Source organism: Jaculus jaculus, chromosome 6 (genome assembly GCF_020740685.1).
Source record: "Jaculus jaculus isolate mJacJac1 chromosome 6, mJacJac1.mat.Y.cur, whole genome shotgun sequence".
Lineage (NCBI taxonomy): Eukaryota > Metazoa > Chordata > Mammalia > Rodentia > Dipodidae > Jaculus > Jaculus jaculus.
In genome coordinates, this window is record NC_059107.1 from 143238582 (window position 1) to 143255866 (window position 17285).

Consider the following 17285-nt stretch of genomic DNA (forward strand, 5'->3'; position numbering starts at 1 on the left):
AACTAAATTTAAAAAATATCTTATTTATTAGAGAGACAGAAAGAGGCAGGTAGAAAGAGAATGGGCACACCAGGGCCTCTAGCCACTGTCAACAAACTCCAGATGCATGTGCCACCTTGTGGATCTGGTTCACGTCAGCACTGGAGAATTAAACCTGGATCCTTAGGCTTCACAGGCAAGCTCATTAGCTGCTAAGCCATCTCTCCAGTACCCCTACTATATTTTTAATTGAGCACTTGAATCTAAAAATTCAAATTCAAGACAACAGACACAGTTTTATACGAAAAGGTGAAACTTATATCAACTCAATATAGTTTTTTCAAGCACTTACATTTTATGCTCTAAGTTCCCCATCGCCAATGGCATGGATAAGATTACAGAAGAATGCTTTTCTGTGTAACTGTCAACAGAGATGGAATCTGCAACCTATGCCACATTAAGAGAATAAGGCCAGAGTGAACTAACCGACTTAAGTCAAAGCAAGAGCAGGAACAAAGTACACAAGAGGAAAAGGGGCAGAGGGAAGGAAGGAAGATCATGAATACTCCAAGGACTAAAAAGAAAGGGCAAAATCACAGCCTTAACTACTGATGGGTTTTACATGTGTAGCCTTTTACATCTTCTACTTTATACATATTTACCTGTTTTAAAGACTCACAATCATTTACATTACACACCTAGGGTGTAGCTTGAAAATATTATCCCCAGGAAAATGCCTTCCCCCACCCCCCCAGGTAGGGTCTGGCTCTAGCCCAGGCTGACCTGGAATTCACTATGTAGTCCCAGGCTGGCCTCAAACTCATGGCAATCTTCCTACTTCTAGGAAAATGCCTTTTGTTTAGAGAGACCATGTATGAAGTGTCCTCTGGGAATGGAAAGGAAGTTCACTACATTTATCACTAATAAGCTCCTGGTGAGTGATTAATTGGCAGCAGCAGAATGACTAAGCGAAGCAGTGCACATGAGGAGTAACTTGTCTTCTTTCTGAAGTGAAAAGTCATTAATTTGTTTTATTTATTTGGTTTGAGGCAAGGTCTCACTCTAGCCCAGGCTGGTCTGGAACTCACTCTGTAGCCACTGGCTGGCCCCAAACTCATGGTGATTCTCCTACCTCAGCCTCCAGACTGCTAGGATTAAAGGTGTGAACCACCATGCCCAACCCTTAGCCCATATTTTTTTGCCTTAGCAGATCTTAAAGAGGACTTCACTAGCATGGATGCCTGGAGACCACATCTCTGAAGCATCAGTCTGGCAGCTTGAGAACCACACAGGAATTACATAGATTTACAGGTGGTTTATAGTTTCTTGAATCAGAAATGTTCATTCATAGCTTATTAGCCTTTTGGCTAGGACCAAGTGTAGTATCTGTTCTTAGAAATGCTCATTTAGCTGGGCGTGGTGGCGCACGCCTTTAATCCCAGCACTCAGGAAGCAGAGGTAGGAGGATTGCCTGTGAGTTCGAGGCCACCCTGAGACTACAGAGTGAATTCCAGGTCAGCCTGGACCAGAGTGAGACCCTACTTTGAAAATCAAAAAAAAAAAAAAAAAAAAAGAAAGAAAGAAAGAAAAAAAGAAATGCTCATTCAAAGCTTCAGGATGGTACTTTTTAAAAAATTTTTTTGTTTATTTTTATTTATTTGAGAGCAACAGAGAGAGACAGAGACAGAGAGCAAGAGAGAGAATGGGCATGCCAGGGCTTCCACCACTGCATAGCCAAACTATTTTGGGCTCTTAGCCTTTTAAATAGCCATCCATGCCCCACCTGTGTGTGTGTGTGACTTGAAATCCACAGAGATGTTATTAATTTTTTGGAATCTATAAGCAGACCCCTAGCTCCCACGAACCTAAAGCTAGGAATGTCATCAGAGAGCCCTGGAGTCCCATAGCCGGGATTTCCCTGTGTGCTATAACCTGACGTACCTACCAATGTATACATAAGGTGTTTTAAGACTTCCATGATTTTGTTACTATAAAAACTTAATGAGGGCTGGAGAGATGGCTTAGCCATTAAGGCGCTTGCCTGTGAAGCCTAAGCACCCATGTTTGACTCTCCACATCCCACAGGACGCACAAAGGTGAGGCAAGCGCAAGGTCACACATGCCCACTAGGTGGCACAAGCGTCTGTTCAATTTCAGTGGCTGAGGCCCTGGCCTTTCCATTTCCCTCTCAAAAAAAAAATAAAAAAAGAGACTGCCACCATGTTGGAACATGGAATTTGGGGTAACCTAAATCTGTGTTCCCAGACTATGGTCACTCATATTTGGGCTCCAGAATAAATTCTCTTTTACTCCCTTTGAGGAGAGAACTGTGTTTTGTGCTGACAACTTGAAGAAGCAGATCGAGAAACATAACGACTAGACATGGATTTGATCTTAGGCTTCACTTTTTTCTTTTTAACTCTTTCTTTCTTTGCTCCAGAGTAGTAATACTGTTTCTTGGGCAAGTGTGTTTATGTAAGGGAAGCACAAACTATCACATTTCATATACATTTTTTTAAAATTTTTATTTATTTATTTGAGAGCGACAGACACAGAAAGGAAGACAGATAGAGGGAGAGAGAGAATGGGCGCGCCAGGGCTTCCAGCCTCTGCAAACGAACTCCAGACGCGTGCGCCCCCTTGTGCATCTGGCTAATGTGGGTCCCGGGGAATCGAGCCTCGAACCAGGGTCCTTAGGCTTCACAGGCAAGCGCTTAACCGCTAAGCCATCTCTCCAGCCCTCATATACATTTTTATTTGATCTCCAAAATAACTCCCAAGTAAGAGACGAAAAGAATTACTATCCTAGTTTCAAGATGAACTCAAAAAGAATTTACACAGCACGGGTAATAAACTCAGGGCATATGCAAACCTCAACGAGCTTCCGAACTCCAAAGCAGTGTGTTCCTGCGGTTGGGAGCTGCCCTGCACACAGCCAGCTGGACTCTCCACACGACCCAAGCAGTTCTCAGCCAGAGATCATGTGTGAAACCCTGAAGCCCATTAGTATCAGGGTCCTTTTCTTTTTCTTATCTTCTCCATAATGACCTTGAGCTAAGTATGCATATGGCCAGAATTTCGCTGCTCGTGAAAATTTAATCTCTTATGCTCAGCTGTATTCAGAACTTATATCCTTCAAACAGTAATATATCACAGTGATGGCTTACCATTAAGTTAAAGCTTTGTCATTAAATCTTCAGTACTCTGAGTTGTAAATATTGAAGTATTATTGACAACTATACTTTATTTTTCTTGTTGCTTTAATAGAGTCCCATGTTGGCCAGGCTGGCCTTGAACCTGCTATGTAGCTCAGAATGACCTAGAACTCCAAATCTTCCTGCTTCCCCCTTCCTGAGTGCTGGGATCACAGGTGTGTGCCTCCATGTGCAGCAATTATGCCTTGCCAGCAAAGCGTGGAATGCAGGACTGGGTAGCCGGTGACAGGCTGGGATGTGAACCCAGGTCTGTTCCCTCCCCGGGCACGGGGTCTTTACACTGCCAGCACCGCCTCCTGTTCTGCCCACGCTCCACCCTCCCTGAGCAGAAAGCCCAGTGGTGCTGCTTCCTTCGTTTCTACCTGCCCACTGACCACTAGTGTCCTTCAGTGGAAATGTCTTCAGTTTCTACCCCCATGCTGAGGCCTCCAGGAATTTATCTTTAGCTCATATCTCTCTTCAGCCTGAAAATTATACATTTATTTATGGTGCAGGCCTTGAATCCCAGTACTCGGGAGGAGAGGTAGCAGGAATGCCATGAGTTTGAGGCCAGCCTGGGACTACAGAGTGAGTTCCAGGTCAGCCTGACCTACAGTGAGACCCTGCTGAAAAACAAAACAAAAATCACTGTCTTTCGGAAAGTCTCAAAACTGGATCTTCCATACAACTTTAAATGAATCCCAAGAGATCTCATCATCTTCCAAAACATGTTCCTCTTCCTCTACTTTTCTATCTGAATTGGTGGTACTCACCTGGAAACTTGAGTGTTTTGTTGTTGTTAGAACAAGTATTAATATGCGTATATGTATGTGCCATAAAAACATTTACAAATTGAATTGGAAATTTAAACAGAAGTTTAACAGCTTTCCTTATTATATTAAATAACCAAGATACTTTTGAAGAAAATATTTATTTGCAAGCAGATAGAGATGAAAGAGAGACAGAGGACAGGCGTACCAGGCCCCCTCTAGCCACTGCAAACAGACTCTAGCTGCATGCACCACTCTGTGGTCTGGCTGCACATGGGCACTGGGGAATTGAACTCTAGTTGTTAGGCTTTACAGGCAAGTGCCTTAACTGCTGAGTCATCTCTCCAGCCCCCAAGTGCTTTTTTTTTTTTTTTGCAAGCAGAAATAGAGAGAGAGTGGGCATGCCAGGGCCTCTAGCTGTTGCAAATGAGCTCCAGATACATGTACCACTTTGTGCATCTGGCTTAATGTGGGCAGTTGCTAAGCTTTTCAAAAGGTAAGCACCTTAATTGAGTCATTGCTCCAGTCTCTAAGTGCTTCTTGTATATGGTACTATACAAAATGATCATAGTCATTGTCCCTCTTTCCAAACGTACACTACTGAATAAGATTATTAAAATGTACATAACATGGACTGGAGATCTTGGTTTAGCAGTTAAGGTGCTTGCCTGCAAAGCCTAAGGACCCAGGTTTGATTCCCCATTATCCATGTAAGCCAGATGCACAAGGTGATGCATGTGTCTGGAGTTCATTTGCAGTGGCTGGAGGCGTCCATTCTTACATGCCCCCCTCTCTCTCAAATGAGTAAACAAAATTATTTTAAAAATGTATATAACACATTCAGTTTCCTCAAAAGTCAAAGGTAATAAAAATTGAGTATGAAAAGCTAATGTGGTTATGTCAATCAACTGAGATTTGTTTTGAAGTTAGATGAGATTGAAATGATCAAAAATATTTCAGATGTTAATATTAGAACACTGAGTATCATTTTCTCAATAGGATATATATGGCAACATAGCTATTGCTATATACCCTGTGTTCAAAGAAAGGAATAAGAAATAAATGGCATTTATTAGCTGAAAATTTTTAAGTAATTCAAGCAAATGAGTTTATGTCCTATTTGTAAATGCTATGTTCTTAAAATCAGCAATGTTCTTAAATCACACATACATATACATGTGTGTGTGTGTGTGTGTGTGTGTGTGTGCATGTGTGTGTGTGTAGGTCAGAGACAACTTGGGGAATTTATCCTCTCCTTTTATCTTTCTCTCTCTCTCTCTCTCTCTCTCTTTTTTTTTTTTTTGTTTTGTTGAGGTAGAGTTTTACTCTAGCCCAGGCTGACCTGGAACTCACTCACTCTGTAGTCGCACACTGGCCTCGAACTCATGGCACTCCTCCTACCTCTTCCTCCTGAGTGCATGCCTAGCTTCCTTTTTGAGACATGGTCTTTCTTGTTTTTTGCCATGGCTGCTTATGAACTTCCAGATTCTCCTGGCCCCACTTCCCCCGTTGCAGGCGCACTGCACTGGGATCAGAGATGCGTGCGCCACTGTGCGGGTCTACATGGATGCTAAAGAGGATTGAACTAGGGCAGGCAGGCTTGAAAGCAAGCCACTGCCCCAGCGTCCTACTTTAAAAATATTAATGGTATAAATATTAAACGTTTTACAACTTGACTACAAAATAGAGGATATTCCATTTTTTTAAAAAATTTTTTTTGGTTTTATTTTTATTTATTTATTTGAGAGTTACAGACAGAGAAAGAGGCAGAGAGAGAGAGAGAGAATGGGCATGCCAGGGCTTCCAGCCACTGCAGACAAATTCCAGATGTGTGCGCCCCCTTGTGCATCTGGCTAATGTGGGTCCTGGGGAATCGAGCCTCGACCCAGGGTCCTTAGGCTTCGCAGGCAAGTGCTTAACTGCTAAGCCATCTCTCCAGCCCGATATTCCAGTTTTGAAAAAAGGAAACCTGAGACACAACAGGGTTAAATGCCTTGGCCAGACTCTTTGACCTTCACACTCACCGTTCTATCTACTACGGCACTTGGTCTCCTACGTGAAAATCTTAGGAAATTGGTACTAGAAAATAACTTGGACCAGGTGTGGTGGTATGTACCTGTAATTCAAACATTGAAGAAATAAAGGCAGAATGATCAGGTTAAGGCCATCATTAGCCATACAGTGAGCTAAAGGCCAATGTGGACTACATGAGACCCTGCCTCAGCAAAATACAACAAAAAAGCTTCTATCCTATCACAAGAAAGGCAATCAAAGAGTTTCTAAAAAGAACCATGCAGAGAAGAATTTTATTTAAGAGGCAACAAAAACTTAATATTTCTACCTTTAATTACACACTTATTACATATTTTTTGTTTGTTTTTCTGAGGTAGGGTCTTACTCTAGCCCCCAGGTTGGCCTTGAACTCACAGCGATCCTCCTACCTCCGCCTCCCAAGTGCTAGGATTACAGGTGTGCACCACCACACCTGGCTTACAACATTCATTTTTGACATCTAACAGACTTGGCCATAAAGACCACTTAAGGAGGAGCTGAGTAAGGTGGTGCACACCTGTAATCCTAGCACTTGGGAGGTGGAGGCAGGAGGATCAGGAGTCAGAAGTCATACTGAGTTTGCAAGTTCAAGGCCAGCCTTGGCTCCATGAGAATCTGTCCCAAAACAACAACAATAAAGGAGCAAGTTGGAATCCATTCCTGAAATGGCATTTGGATCTTCTCCATGTAGAAGCTTCTTAATTTTCTTATAAACCAGCTCAAATAAGGTAACTGGTGTCTACATAAAAACAAGTATTCCCCAAAACTCAGTATTTTCTTCCTTCCATGAATTCAATATAGAAAAAGAAAGTCTTTCTGGCCAGTGGTGGAGGGAGAGGAGTTTAGATGGATAGAGGAGTGGGGGTAGAAGGTCTTTGAATTATAAAGGCTATGAACACTTGAACTCTTTTTTTAAAAAAGAATTTGTTTATTTTTTATTTATTTGAGAGTGATAGAGAGAAAGAGGCAGATAGGTAGAGAGAGAATGCGTGCACCAGGGCCTCAAGCCACTGTAAACGAACTCCAGATGCATGCAGCACCTTGTGCATCTGGCTTTCGTGGGTCCTGGGGAACCGAGCCTCGAACCAGGGTCCTTAGGCTTCACAGGCAAGTGCTTAACCACTAAGCCATCTCTCCAGCCCACTTGAACTCTTTTTAGCATTCCTCAAGTCCAATTTTCTACTTTTGTGCATGCACTATATTTGAAACTACATTAACCAATCATCAGTGAAATATTTGCCTGTAATAATACAAATTGCATACTTCCACGAAACCTTTGTCTTACATAGTCTATTTATAAATGGTGGCTCTAAAATTCCTTGAATTCTTAAATTAGGTAAATATTCCTTTTAAACATTTTTGGTGACACCCAAGGTAAGGCTAGACTGTAACACGTTCTGGAGAGAGTATCCCACAGGTAATATGGTCAGAGAGCACTCCTCAGCCCACCAGTCCTGAAGTTCTGCCTGCTCCTGACTCCCAGGAGACTTTTCCTTCCTTTTTTCTGTTGTTGCAGTACTAGGGATCTGAGCCAGCACCTTATGCATGCAAGGCAACTGCTAAAGCACTGAGCGATATTCCCATGTTCCAGGCTACATTCCCAGTAGCCACTGTCTAGACTTGAAGCTGCTGCCATTAATTCTGCCAGTCAATAAAAATAGAGCGATTGCCGTGTGCTCGGTGCAGTTCCACGTGATGAGTATGCAGGTTTGTGTAGTTATGGTCTCACAGGACAGAAAGACAGAAATAACACCTGCAAACATGTAACTTTTGGTATTGATTTTAAGAGCCAAAGCACACATACAGCGGGGTGGGAAGGTTGAAGACAAGGTTGTCTCAGACAAGCTCCTAAACCAATAAGCCATCTCTCCAGCTCCTCACTCTGTCTTCTAAGGGCAACATTGGAGCAGAGGTCTGAACTGTGTGAATTGAGGCCTGGGAAGATGTGGCCAAACAAGGTTCTGTACAGTGGACAGTTCAGGTAAGCAACCATGTCACAGAGGCAAGGTCAGCAAGTTTGAGGGACCTCACGCGGACTCCCAGATGAGCCTCCCCGGTGCCTTATCCTAATCTCTAAAAACCCTGCTTCCTGGATCCCACAACCCCACTTCCTCCAGCCCTGCCAAGTTCTGTTGCTCTGTTAGTGGTCTCTATAAAACTCAAACCACTATGTTTCTTTATGACACTGATCCTTGTGACATGACGGGGGACAGAAAAGTGAAAAAAGAAAAAGAACCCCTTTTTAACTTTTGTGCCTTATGTAGGAAAGGGGCAAATCCATTTAGTCAAGGGAAGAGGAAAGGGTGAGAAAACAAAATTAGAAAAGGATTAGTGACAAGAAAGAAAAGAGTGGACCTCACCTTAGAACACACTAATGAAACCAAACAAAAATTGAACCAACAAGTTTATTTATAACATAAGACAAAATTGTAAAGAAAAAAAAGTAGGGCTGAGGGATGGATTAACAGTTAAGGTGCTTGCCTGCAAAGCCAAAGAACCCATGTTCAATTCCCCAGGGCTCATGTAAGCCAGATGCATGTGTCTGGAATTTGCTCGCAGCAGTTGGAGACCCTGGTCTGCTTATTCTCATTCTCTCTCTCCCTCTCAAATAAGTAAATTAATTTTAATAAAATAAAGAAAAAATAGAAAGGACAATTATTTATAAACTCTTTCAAAGAAGAATGCCACTGAAAGTATTGTTTAGCACTCAAAATAGTTGTGAGGCTTAAAAATCCATTTTTTTCCTAAAATATTTCAAAATATACTTCCCTAGTACTCTGTTTTAAGTCATCATGTCTCTTCCTATCTAATTTCAACAGCCTCCTAAAAGGTTCTTGTTTCTAACCATGCTCCTCTATAATCTCTCAACACAAAAGCCAGAGATATCATTAAAACTGTTATTCAAATTATATACTGCTTTGCTCAAACTCTCCAGCCAGCCCATCTCATCCCAAGAAGTGTGGCCCGTGATGGCTTTCCTTACTGTGACTTGAGTCCACACTGCCACCCTGTGCTCTTAGCTTTACCCCATTCTTCCCTCTCCCCACTTCCTGGCTGCTTTCCATACCCACCATGCATCAAACATCGGGCCTTTGCTCCGGGTACAAAGTCCTCTGCCCAAACACAGCCCCTTGCTTGACTTTCCTCTTTCAGTATTTGCTCAGATCTCACTCCCTCTGTGAGCACAACCCTGGCTACCCCACTTATGACTGTACACTCCCGGCTGTCCCCTGCCTGATCATCCATAAATCCCTTTAACTTGCTCTTTTTCTCTTTTCTATGTCATTTATCACTTTCGAACAAACTTCTGGACTTGATGTAGGTGTGGATCTTGTTACTATCTCCCTCCTTTTCAATACACGCTTCCTGAGGCTTGGCTCTTTTTATTTTGTTCACTGATACATTATATTTCAAGCACCAGGCACCTAGAATAAGTTGAATAATCAGTATTCTTATAAATACCCAGCTGTTTTTCAGCCTACTTCCTTCTCTGAGGGAGAATGGGGAGTCAGTATTCCTTGAAACTTTAGAGACTGTAAGTATTCAGTAACTTATTAAGAAAGTGATTTGCCTTTTTGCTTGATACAAATACCATAAAAATAAACATACACAACAAGATACTGGAGGAAATACCTTGAGAAGAGCTCAGAGTGACACTCAAGGAGAAACGAGACCAGTAGTTTTTCATCCTGTGCTTTCAACAATGCTTTGTTCTGCAAGACTGCTTTGGCAAGAGTTTGCAGGACTACTGTTTTGTTATCATACTGTGAAAATAAAGATTAATATTACCTTTCTTAAAAATACTTTTATTACTTATATGCAAGTAGAGAAAGAAAGACACAGAGAAAGAATGGGCATACCAGGGTCTCCTGCCACTGCAAATGAATTCCAGACATATACACCATTTTGTGCATCTGGTTCTACGTGGGTACTGGGGAATTGAACCCAGGCCATCAGGTTTTGCAAGCAAAGCACCTTTAACCCCTGAGCCATCTTCCCAGCCCCAAAAGATTAGTATTAGCTTTTACAGCCTCTTAAAAAAAAAAAAACTTCTATAAAACAGTAAGTGCAAACTGCTTTCACCTGTTTTTGCAGCATACAGGCATCAGGGTCTGCTGCAATCACCATAAAAGCAAGCAACCAACGCAACTCTGCTTGCACTCGGCGGCAGCATCTCACATACAGCTGCTCTGCTTTGACGCTTCTGTTTTTTTCTCACTTTCTATCACAAGGGTTACAGAGACAACAAAGTGCCAATAATTAGAAAAAGAAAATTAAGGAAAAACAGACGACAAAGTAGGGCAGGGAGATGGGGTACAGAACTTAATATATGTCAATTACAATACTATGGTCTATGTAGTATTTGCAAGCTTATTTTCGGACTTTTAAAATTTCATTATAAATTTTATTTTATAATTGTAAAACATTTCAAACATCTAGGAAATTATTTAACTCTACATAACATACTATGTAATTATATTCAATGTTACTAGAGATTATTTAATTTTTACATAGTTTTATTTATTTGAGAAAGAGAGAGGGAGAGAGGAAAGAAGGGAGATGCCAGGGTCTCTTGCCAAAGCAAACAAACTCCAGATACATTCACCATTTTGTGCATCTGGCTTTCTTCAGTACTGGAGAATCGAACCTGGGCAGGCAGGCTTTGTAAGCAAGGGCCTTTATCTGCTGAGCCATCTCCTCAGCCCCTATTTTGTTTTTGACATGAAATTATATGGCTATGAATATAGCTTAAAATGGCATGATATTATATCAATCAACTACTTTCTTTTTACTAGAAGGTTTAGTACCCCAGGCACTAAAAGAACTAGCGGACTGCAGAGATGGCTCACTGGCTAAGGTGTTTGCCTGCAAAGCCTAACAACCCAGGTTTGATTCCCCAGTATGACGTAAAAGCCAGATACACAAAGTAGCTTATGCATCTGGAGTTTGTCTGCAGCAGCAGCTGGGGCCCAGGCATGCCCATTCTTTCTCTCTCTCAGCTTTCAAATAAATACAGTATTTTTTAAAAAGACAATAAAAAGAGAATCAGCATCCACAACTTGTATTTCAATGCCTTTCAGTTTGCTAACCTTGTACTGCATGTGTATTAATGAATGTCTTTATAATACCTCGAAGACACTGCACCTACAACTATGTCCTACACAACAGTGACATTTGCTAGTGCAACTCACATGGCTGACAATTACAGTTGATTGAAAAAGACTCCAGGAAATACCTTAATACCACAGAAGAAAAGTGTAAAATGTAATTCTCATATAAAACAAAAATTGTCCATTTCAACTTACATATTTTTAAGATTTATTGTGCAAAAGTTAAAATTTAAACATTCTCAGGGTTGGAGAGATGGGTTAGTGGTTAAGCACTTTCCTGTGAAGCCTAAAGACCCCGAGTTCGAGACTCGATTCCCCAGGTCCCACGTTAGCCAGATGCACGAGGGGGTGCATACATCAGGAGTTTGTTTGCAGTGGCTGGAGGCCCTGGCATGCCCATTCTCTCTCTATCTGCCTCTTTCTCTCTTTCTGTCTGTAGCTTTCAAATAAATAAATAAAAATTTAAAAAAATTAAACATTCTCTTTTACTTAAAAGTTCAATAATTCCTAACTGAATATCAACATACTCATCAGTTGACAAGTAATCTCCATTGGTCATAATATTTTACTATGACGTCAAACAGTATCTTCTTCTGGACACTCAGTTCTGTCTGTGCATCTGTGCTTTCTCCTAACTCCTGACTCAGGATAACTATGAACTGGTCAGGGAAATACTCCAGATATTCAACTGCTGCATTCAGCCAGCTGTCAGTCCTGGACAGAAGATGCAAAGCAAAACAAATCCATGGTTAGCATTTGCTTTAGCTTAGGCACTGTTGCAGTCAGGTTCATATTGCTGGCAGAAGTCACCTGACCAAGAGCAGGTTTTGGGAAAAAAGGGTTTATTTTGGTTTACAGACTCAAGATAACACTCCACAATGGCAGGGAAAACAATGGCATGAGCAGAGGGTGGATATTACCCCCTGGCAAACATAAGGTGGACAATAGCAATAGGACAGTGTGCCAAACACTGGCAAGGGGACACTGTCTGTAACACCCATAAGCCCACCCCCAACAATATACTTCCTCCAGGAGGCATTAATTCCCAAATCTCCATCATCTGGGAAGCTAGCATTCAGAACACCTAAGTTTATGGGGGACACCTGAATCAAACCACCACAGGCACTATGTGATAAAAACATCATATAACAAGCTGGGCATGGTGGTACACACCTTTAATCCCACACTGAGAGGCACAGGTAGGAGGATGGTCATGAGTTCAAAGCCAGCCTGGGACTACATAGTGAATGCTAGGTCAGCCTGGACTAGTGTGAGACCCTACCTTAAAAAAAAAGACACAAATCAGGAGCTTGCCTGTGAAGCCTAAGGACCCAGGTTCAATTTCCCAATATCCACCTAAGTCAGATGCATAGGTTGGCATATGTGTCTGGAGTTTGTTTGCAGTGGCCCTAGCACACAAATTCTCTCTCTCTCTGTCTCAAATAAATAGATAATAAATTTAAAAACACAAAACAAACACGAAAATCATATTGTTTTGCTTATATTTAAGTCCTTCCAGTGCATTTTGCTGAATAAATGAGTGAATGGCTCTCTCACATTTTTCCATATCTTTTATGGACAAGCATTAAAAACTTTCTCTGGGTTGGAGAGATGACCCAGTGGTTAAGGTGCTTGCTTATGAGTCCTAAGAACCCATGTTCAATATCTCTCTAGATCCCACGTTAGCCAGATGCACAAAAGTGAGGCAAAAAGTGAGGCAAACGAAGGTCACATGTTCCCACCAGGTGGTGCAAATGTCTGCAGTTCAATTTCAGTGGCTGAGGCCCTGGTGTGCCAGTTCCACCTCTCTCTTTCTAAAAAATAAAAATTAAAAAAATGTTCTTTGAGCACACTATTGTTATTTCCAATTTTTAAAAAATATTATTTATTTATTTATTTATTTATTTGAGAGTGACAGACACAGAGAGAAAGACAGATAGAGGGAGAGAGAGAGAATGGGCACGCCAGGGCTTCCAGCCTCTGCAAACGAACTCCAGACGCATGTGCCCCTTGTGCATCTGGCTAATGTGGGTCCTGGAGAATCGAGCCTCGACCTGGGGTCCTTAGGCTTCACAGGCAAGCGCTTAACCGCTAAGCCATCTCTCCAGCCTTCCAATTTTTTTTTTTTTTTTGAAGTAGGGTTTCGCTCTGGCCTGGGCTGATCTTGATTTCACTATGTAGTCTCAGGGTGGCCTTGCACTTATGGCGATCCTCCTACCTCTGCCTCCCAAGTGCTGGGATTAAAGGCATGTGTCACCATACCCAGCTCTGTTATTTCTAATTTTGTTAGGTTTTGTTTAGTTTAATTTTTTCCCATTTCCTTGGTGATTCCCCTTCCCTTTTCTCTCAAATAATGACACACTTTTAGTTCTATTAGTATTTGAAAATGAGATATAAGTTGAATATCCTTTATCTGAAATGCTTAGAAGAGGTATTATTTTAGATTCTGGAATTTTTTAGATTTGGGGATATGTGCACAGATTTTAGCATCATGTCAGGCTCCAATATGAAGTTTTGGGGCATTTCAGATTTTCAGATTAGGGATATTAAACATGTATCATATTTTCCTCAACCCCCAACCGTCAAAATATACCCACTGTTTCTTCCTTTACACTGCTTGCTCCTTACCTCCCCTTGTGAGACTGTGGGGACCTTGTCATTCTCCAATTCCCAGTTACTGGCTCATTTGGAAGGTCTTTGAATCCTCCCCCTCTGCATCTGCTGCCCTTCTAGGTCTGAGATACCTTCACAGCTCTACCCTGTTGTTGATAGGTTGATAGTTATCGTTTCAGTTGGCATGTTTCTGTTCATTTTTTATTATCACAAATTTATCATATGATTTTTTTTTTGTTTTGTTTTTTTCAAGGTAGGGTCTCACTCTAGCCCAGGCTGATCTGGAATTCACTCTGTTGTCCCAGGCTGGCCCAATAGACTGGCCGTTTGTTTTTTATGTGAGAGAGCAAGAATGGAGCTAGATTGAGTGAGAGAGAGAGAGAGAGAGAGAGAGAGAGAGAGAGAGAATGAGAATTGGCATGCCAGGGCCTCCAGCCACTGTAATGCCTCTCTCCTCCCACTCTATATCTCCTCTTTATGAGCCATGTAATACGTGCCTTGTCGTAGCTACCTTAACATTCGCTGCTCAGTTATCCTCCTTGAGATCACAAATTAGGTCTTGTTTCTGTCATGACTTGTCCCAGTGCAATAAAGGGTGTAACCACTGAGGAAATGTGGCTGCATCTCTCCTGACTGTCCTAACTATGGCACCACTACTGGCAGTTGTGTAAGGAGGAAAACCTAAGTGGATGAAGTAAGCAGTGCAGAGGAGTGGAACACAGGCAGCCTGGGTAGCGGTAGTTTGGAGTGGTGTTTTGGAGCCATTTGTGTAATGGACAGTGGATACACACAAGCAGATGGTCTTGGATTAAAAATAATACAAGCTAGCAGTGAGTGTGTTTTCTCTGTTAATACAGACAACAAAATTTGTTGTTAATCTGCTTATGCTCACTGTCAAAAAGTGACCTGTTACCGGATTTATGTTGCCTCATCTGAGTTGTCTAATATATACATATATTTGTTGTTTGTTTGTCTTTGTTTTTTTGAGGTAGGGTCTCACTCTAGCTCAGGCTGACCTAGACTTCACTATGTAGTCTCAGCGTGGCCTTGATCTCACACCGATCCTCCTACCTCTGCCTCCCGAGTGCTGGGATTAAAGGTGTGCGCCACCACGCCCGGCTCTCCTAACGTCATTTATATGTGAGAGTAAACTCTTAACAGGGAACAGCAGCGCAGTCAACACATCAGGCACACTAAGTTTATCACATCCTTAAAAAAGTCAGTTCTTGGAAACAGTAAAATGTTAGTGGTTGCATGAGTGGGTGAAGCGCAGAGGATTTTTAGGGCAGGGAAACTGTTTTATATGATGCCAAATAGTGGCTACATTTTATTCTGCGAGAATCTAACTTCATAGAATATACCAGTCACGGGCTCTTATGTGAACTATGGGCATTGCTGTACCTTCAAGTTGCTGGGATGAAACGCCAAAGGCAGCTGATGGGAGGAAAGGATTTATTTTGGTTTACAGTCTTGAGGGGAAGCTCCACGATGGCAGGGGAAAGCGTGGCATGAGCACAGGCTGAACACCGCCTCTGCCACAGCAGGTGGACAACAGCAGCAGGAGAGTGAGCCGAGCTCTGGCAAGAGGAAGCTGGATGTAACACCATAAAGCAGCCCCCAGCAACATGCCTCCTCCTCTAGCAAGGCTCCACCCCCCCAAGTTGCCTCTATCTGGGGATTAAGCATTCAGAACACTTCAGTTTATGGGGGGGACATGTGATTCAAACCGTGACAGGCACTGAGTGACAATGATGGGTCGTGTAGGTTCATTGATTTTTTAAAAAAATATTATATTATTTTATTTACAAGTAGAGATGGGGGGATGGGCACACCAGGGCCTCTTGCCACTGCAAACAAACTTCAGATGTACCTAGCACTTTGTGCACTGGCGAACTGAACCTGGGCCACCAGGCTTTACAAGTAAGTGGCTTCAACAACTGACCCATCTCCTCAGCCAGGTTCAGTGATTTCTAACAGGTGTGCCACTCTGGCACAGTACAGGATGTAGGCAGCAGTTGCTGTGGTTTAAAGATGCCCCCAGGCTCCGGTGCTGGATGCTTGTTGCCCTGCTGCTAGGAGTATTTTGTGGGCGGTGGGTCCTTGCTAAAGGAAGTGGGTCACAGGGACAACACCTTTGAAGGTTGAGCCTGGTCTGGTCCCTTCCTCTATTCTGGTCCACCCCGAGGTGAACACCTTCCTCTGCCACATGTCTCAGCACAGAACAGAACCAATCAGTGCGGACGAGGATTGTGGACTGGAAGCTCTCAAACTATGAGCTAAAATAAATCTTTCCTCTCTTAAGCTGCTCTTCAGTTGTTGGGTATTTTGGTCACAGCAATGTGAAAAGCTAATTAATACAGTGAGAGAAGAGCTAATGTGTGAACGTTCCACTCAGTTTTGCTGTGAACCTAAGCTGACCTTCCAGATCTATTTTTAAAAGTTAGTTCTTCATTACAAAGTTCTGAATAAACAAGTAAAAAAACAAACAAACAAACCCAGAAATTACCTTCTTTTGAAAGCTGGAGAACAGGTTTGTTAGCTATGATGTTTTCAGGTAGAGCTGGATTCCCACTCACTGTATAATTAATTTCCTCAGTTCTTTGATCATCAATCTCTTGTGTGAAAGGATTTGAGATCATTTCTTTTTCTGGTCTGTTAAAAAAATAACTTGTGAATTTTGAATCAAAATTTTAACCATATGTTTTACTTTATTAAAATTTATTTACACATCCATAACCCTTGTTCTTTTTTTTTTTTTTTTTTTTTTTGGTTTTTTGAGGAAGGGTGTCACTCTGGTCCAGGCTGACCTGGAATTCATTATGTAATCTCAGGGTGGCCTTGAACTCACAGCGATCCTCCTGTTCTTTTTTATTTTTTAAAAAGCTTCTTATTTGCATGTGTGTGTATGGATGTGCCAGGGTCTCTTGCCACTGCAAATGACCACCAGACACATGTGCCACTGTTTGTGTCTGGCTGGCTTTATGTGGATTCTGGGGAACTGAACCCCTGGCCAGCATGCTTTGCAAGCAAGTGCCTTTAACTACTGAGCCATCAGCCCACATTCCCTATTTATAAGAAATTTTAGGCAGCCAACAACAAAAGATACAAGTAATACATTTAATGTAATATCATGGAAAGAAGACAAATTGGGCTTTTACATAAAGAGAAAATACGTATGCCAATTCTAAGGTTCACACAGTTGCTACAATGCACTAGAGGGCTGCCCTGAATTTCTACACAACCTTGGATTTGGTTATACTGGATACATTACTTTTCAAAACTGGAAAGTGTATCATTTCCTCAGAAAACAAAGTTTCTCTAGCCCAGGCCTACCTGGAACTCACTATCTAGTCTCAGGCTGGCCTTGAACTCACAGCAATCATCCTACCTCTGCCTCCCAAATTCTGGGATTAAAGGTATGTGCCACCATGTCTGGCAAAATTCTAAAAAAAAAAAAAAATTACGATATGGACTGGAGAGATGGCATAGTGGTGAAAGCGCTTGCCTGGGAAGCCTAAGGACTCATATTCCGCCCTCCAGGTCCCACGTAAGCCAGAAGCACCACT

At 42.0% G+C, this 17285-nt stretch overlaps 1 protein-coding gene across 1 annotated transcript; it reads right to left on the reverse strand.

The window, feature by feature from the left end:
* Positions 1–584: 584 nt before the first annotated feature.
* Depdc4 (DEP domain containing 4) lies at positions 585–16358 on the reverse strand. The gene is given in 11 exon segments (XM_045152255.1): positions 585–643; positions 6650–6734; positions 8356–8366; positions 9301–9420; positions 9530–9626; positions 9628–9759; positions 10079–10209; positions 11596–11657; positions 11659–11820; positions 15706–15791; positions 16215–16358. Coding segments are annotated over 11 exon segments (1089 nt in total).
* Positions 16359–17285: the final 927 nt, after the last annotated feature.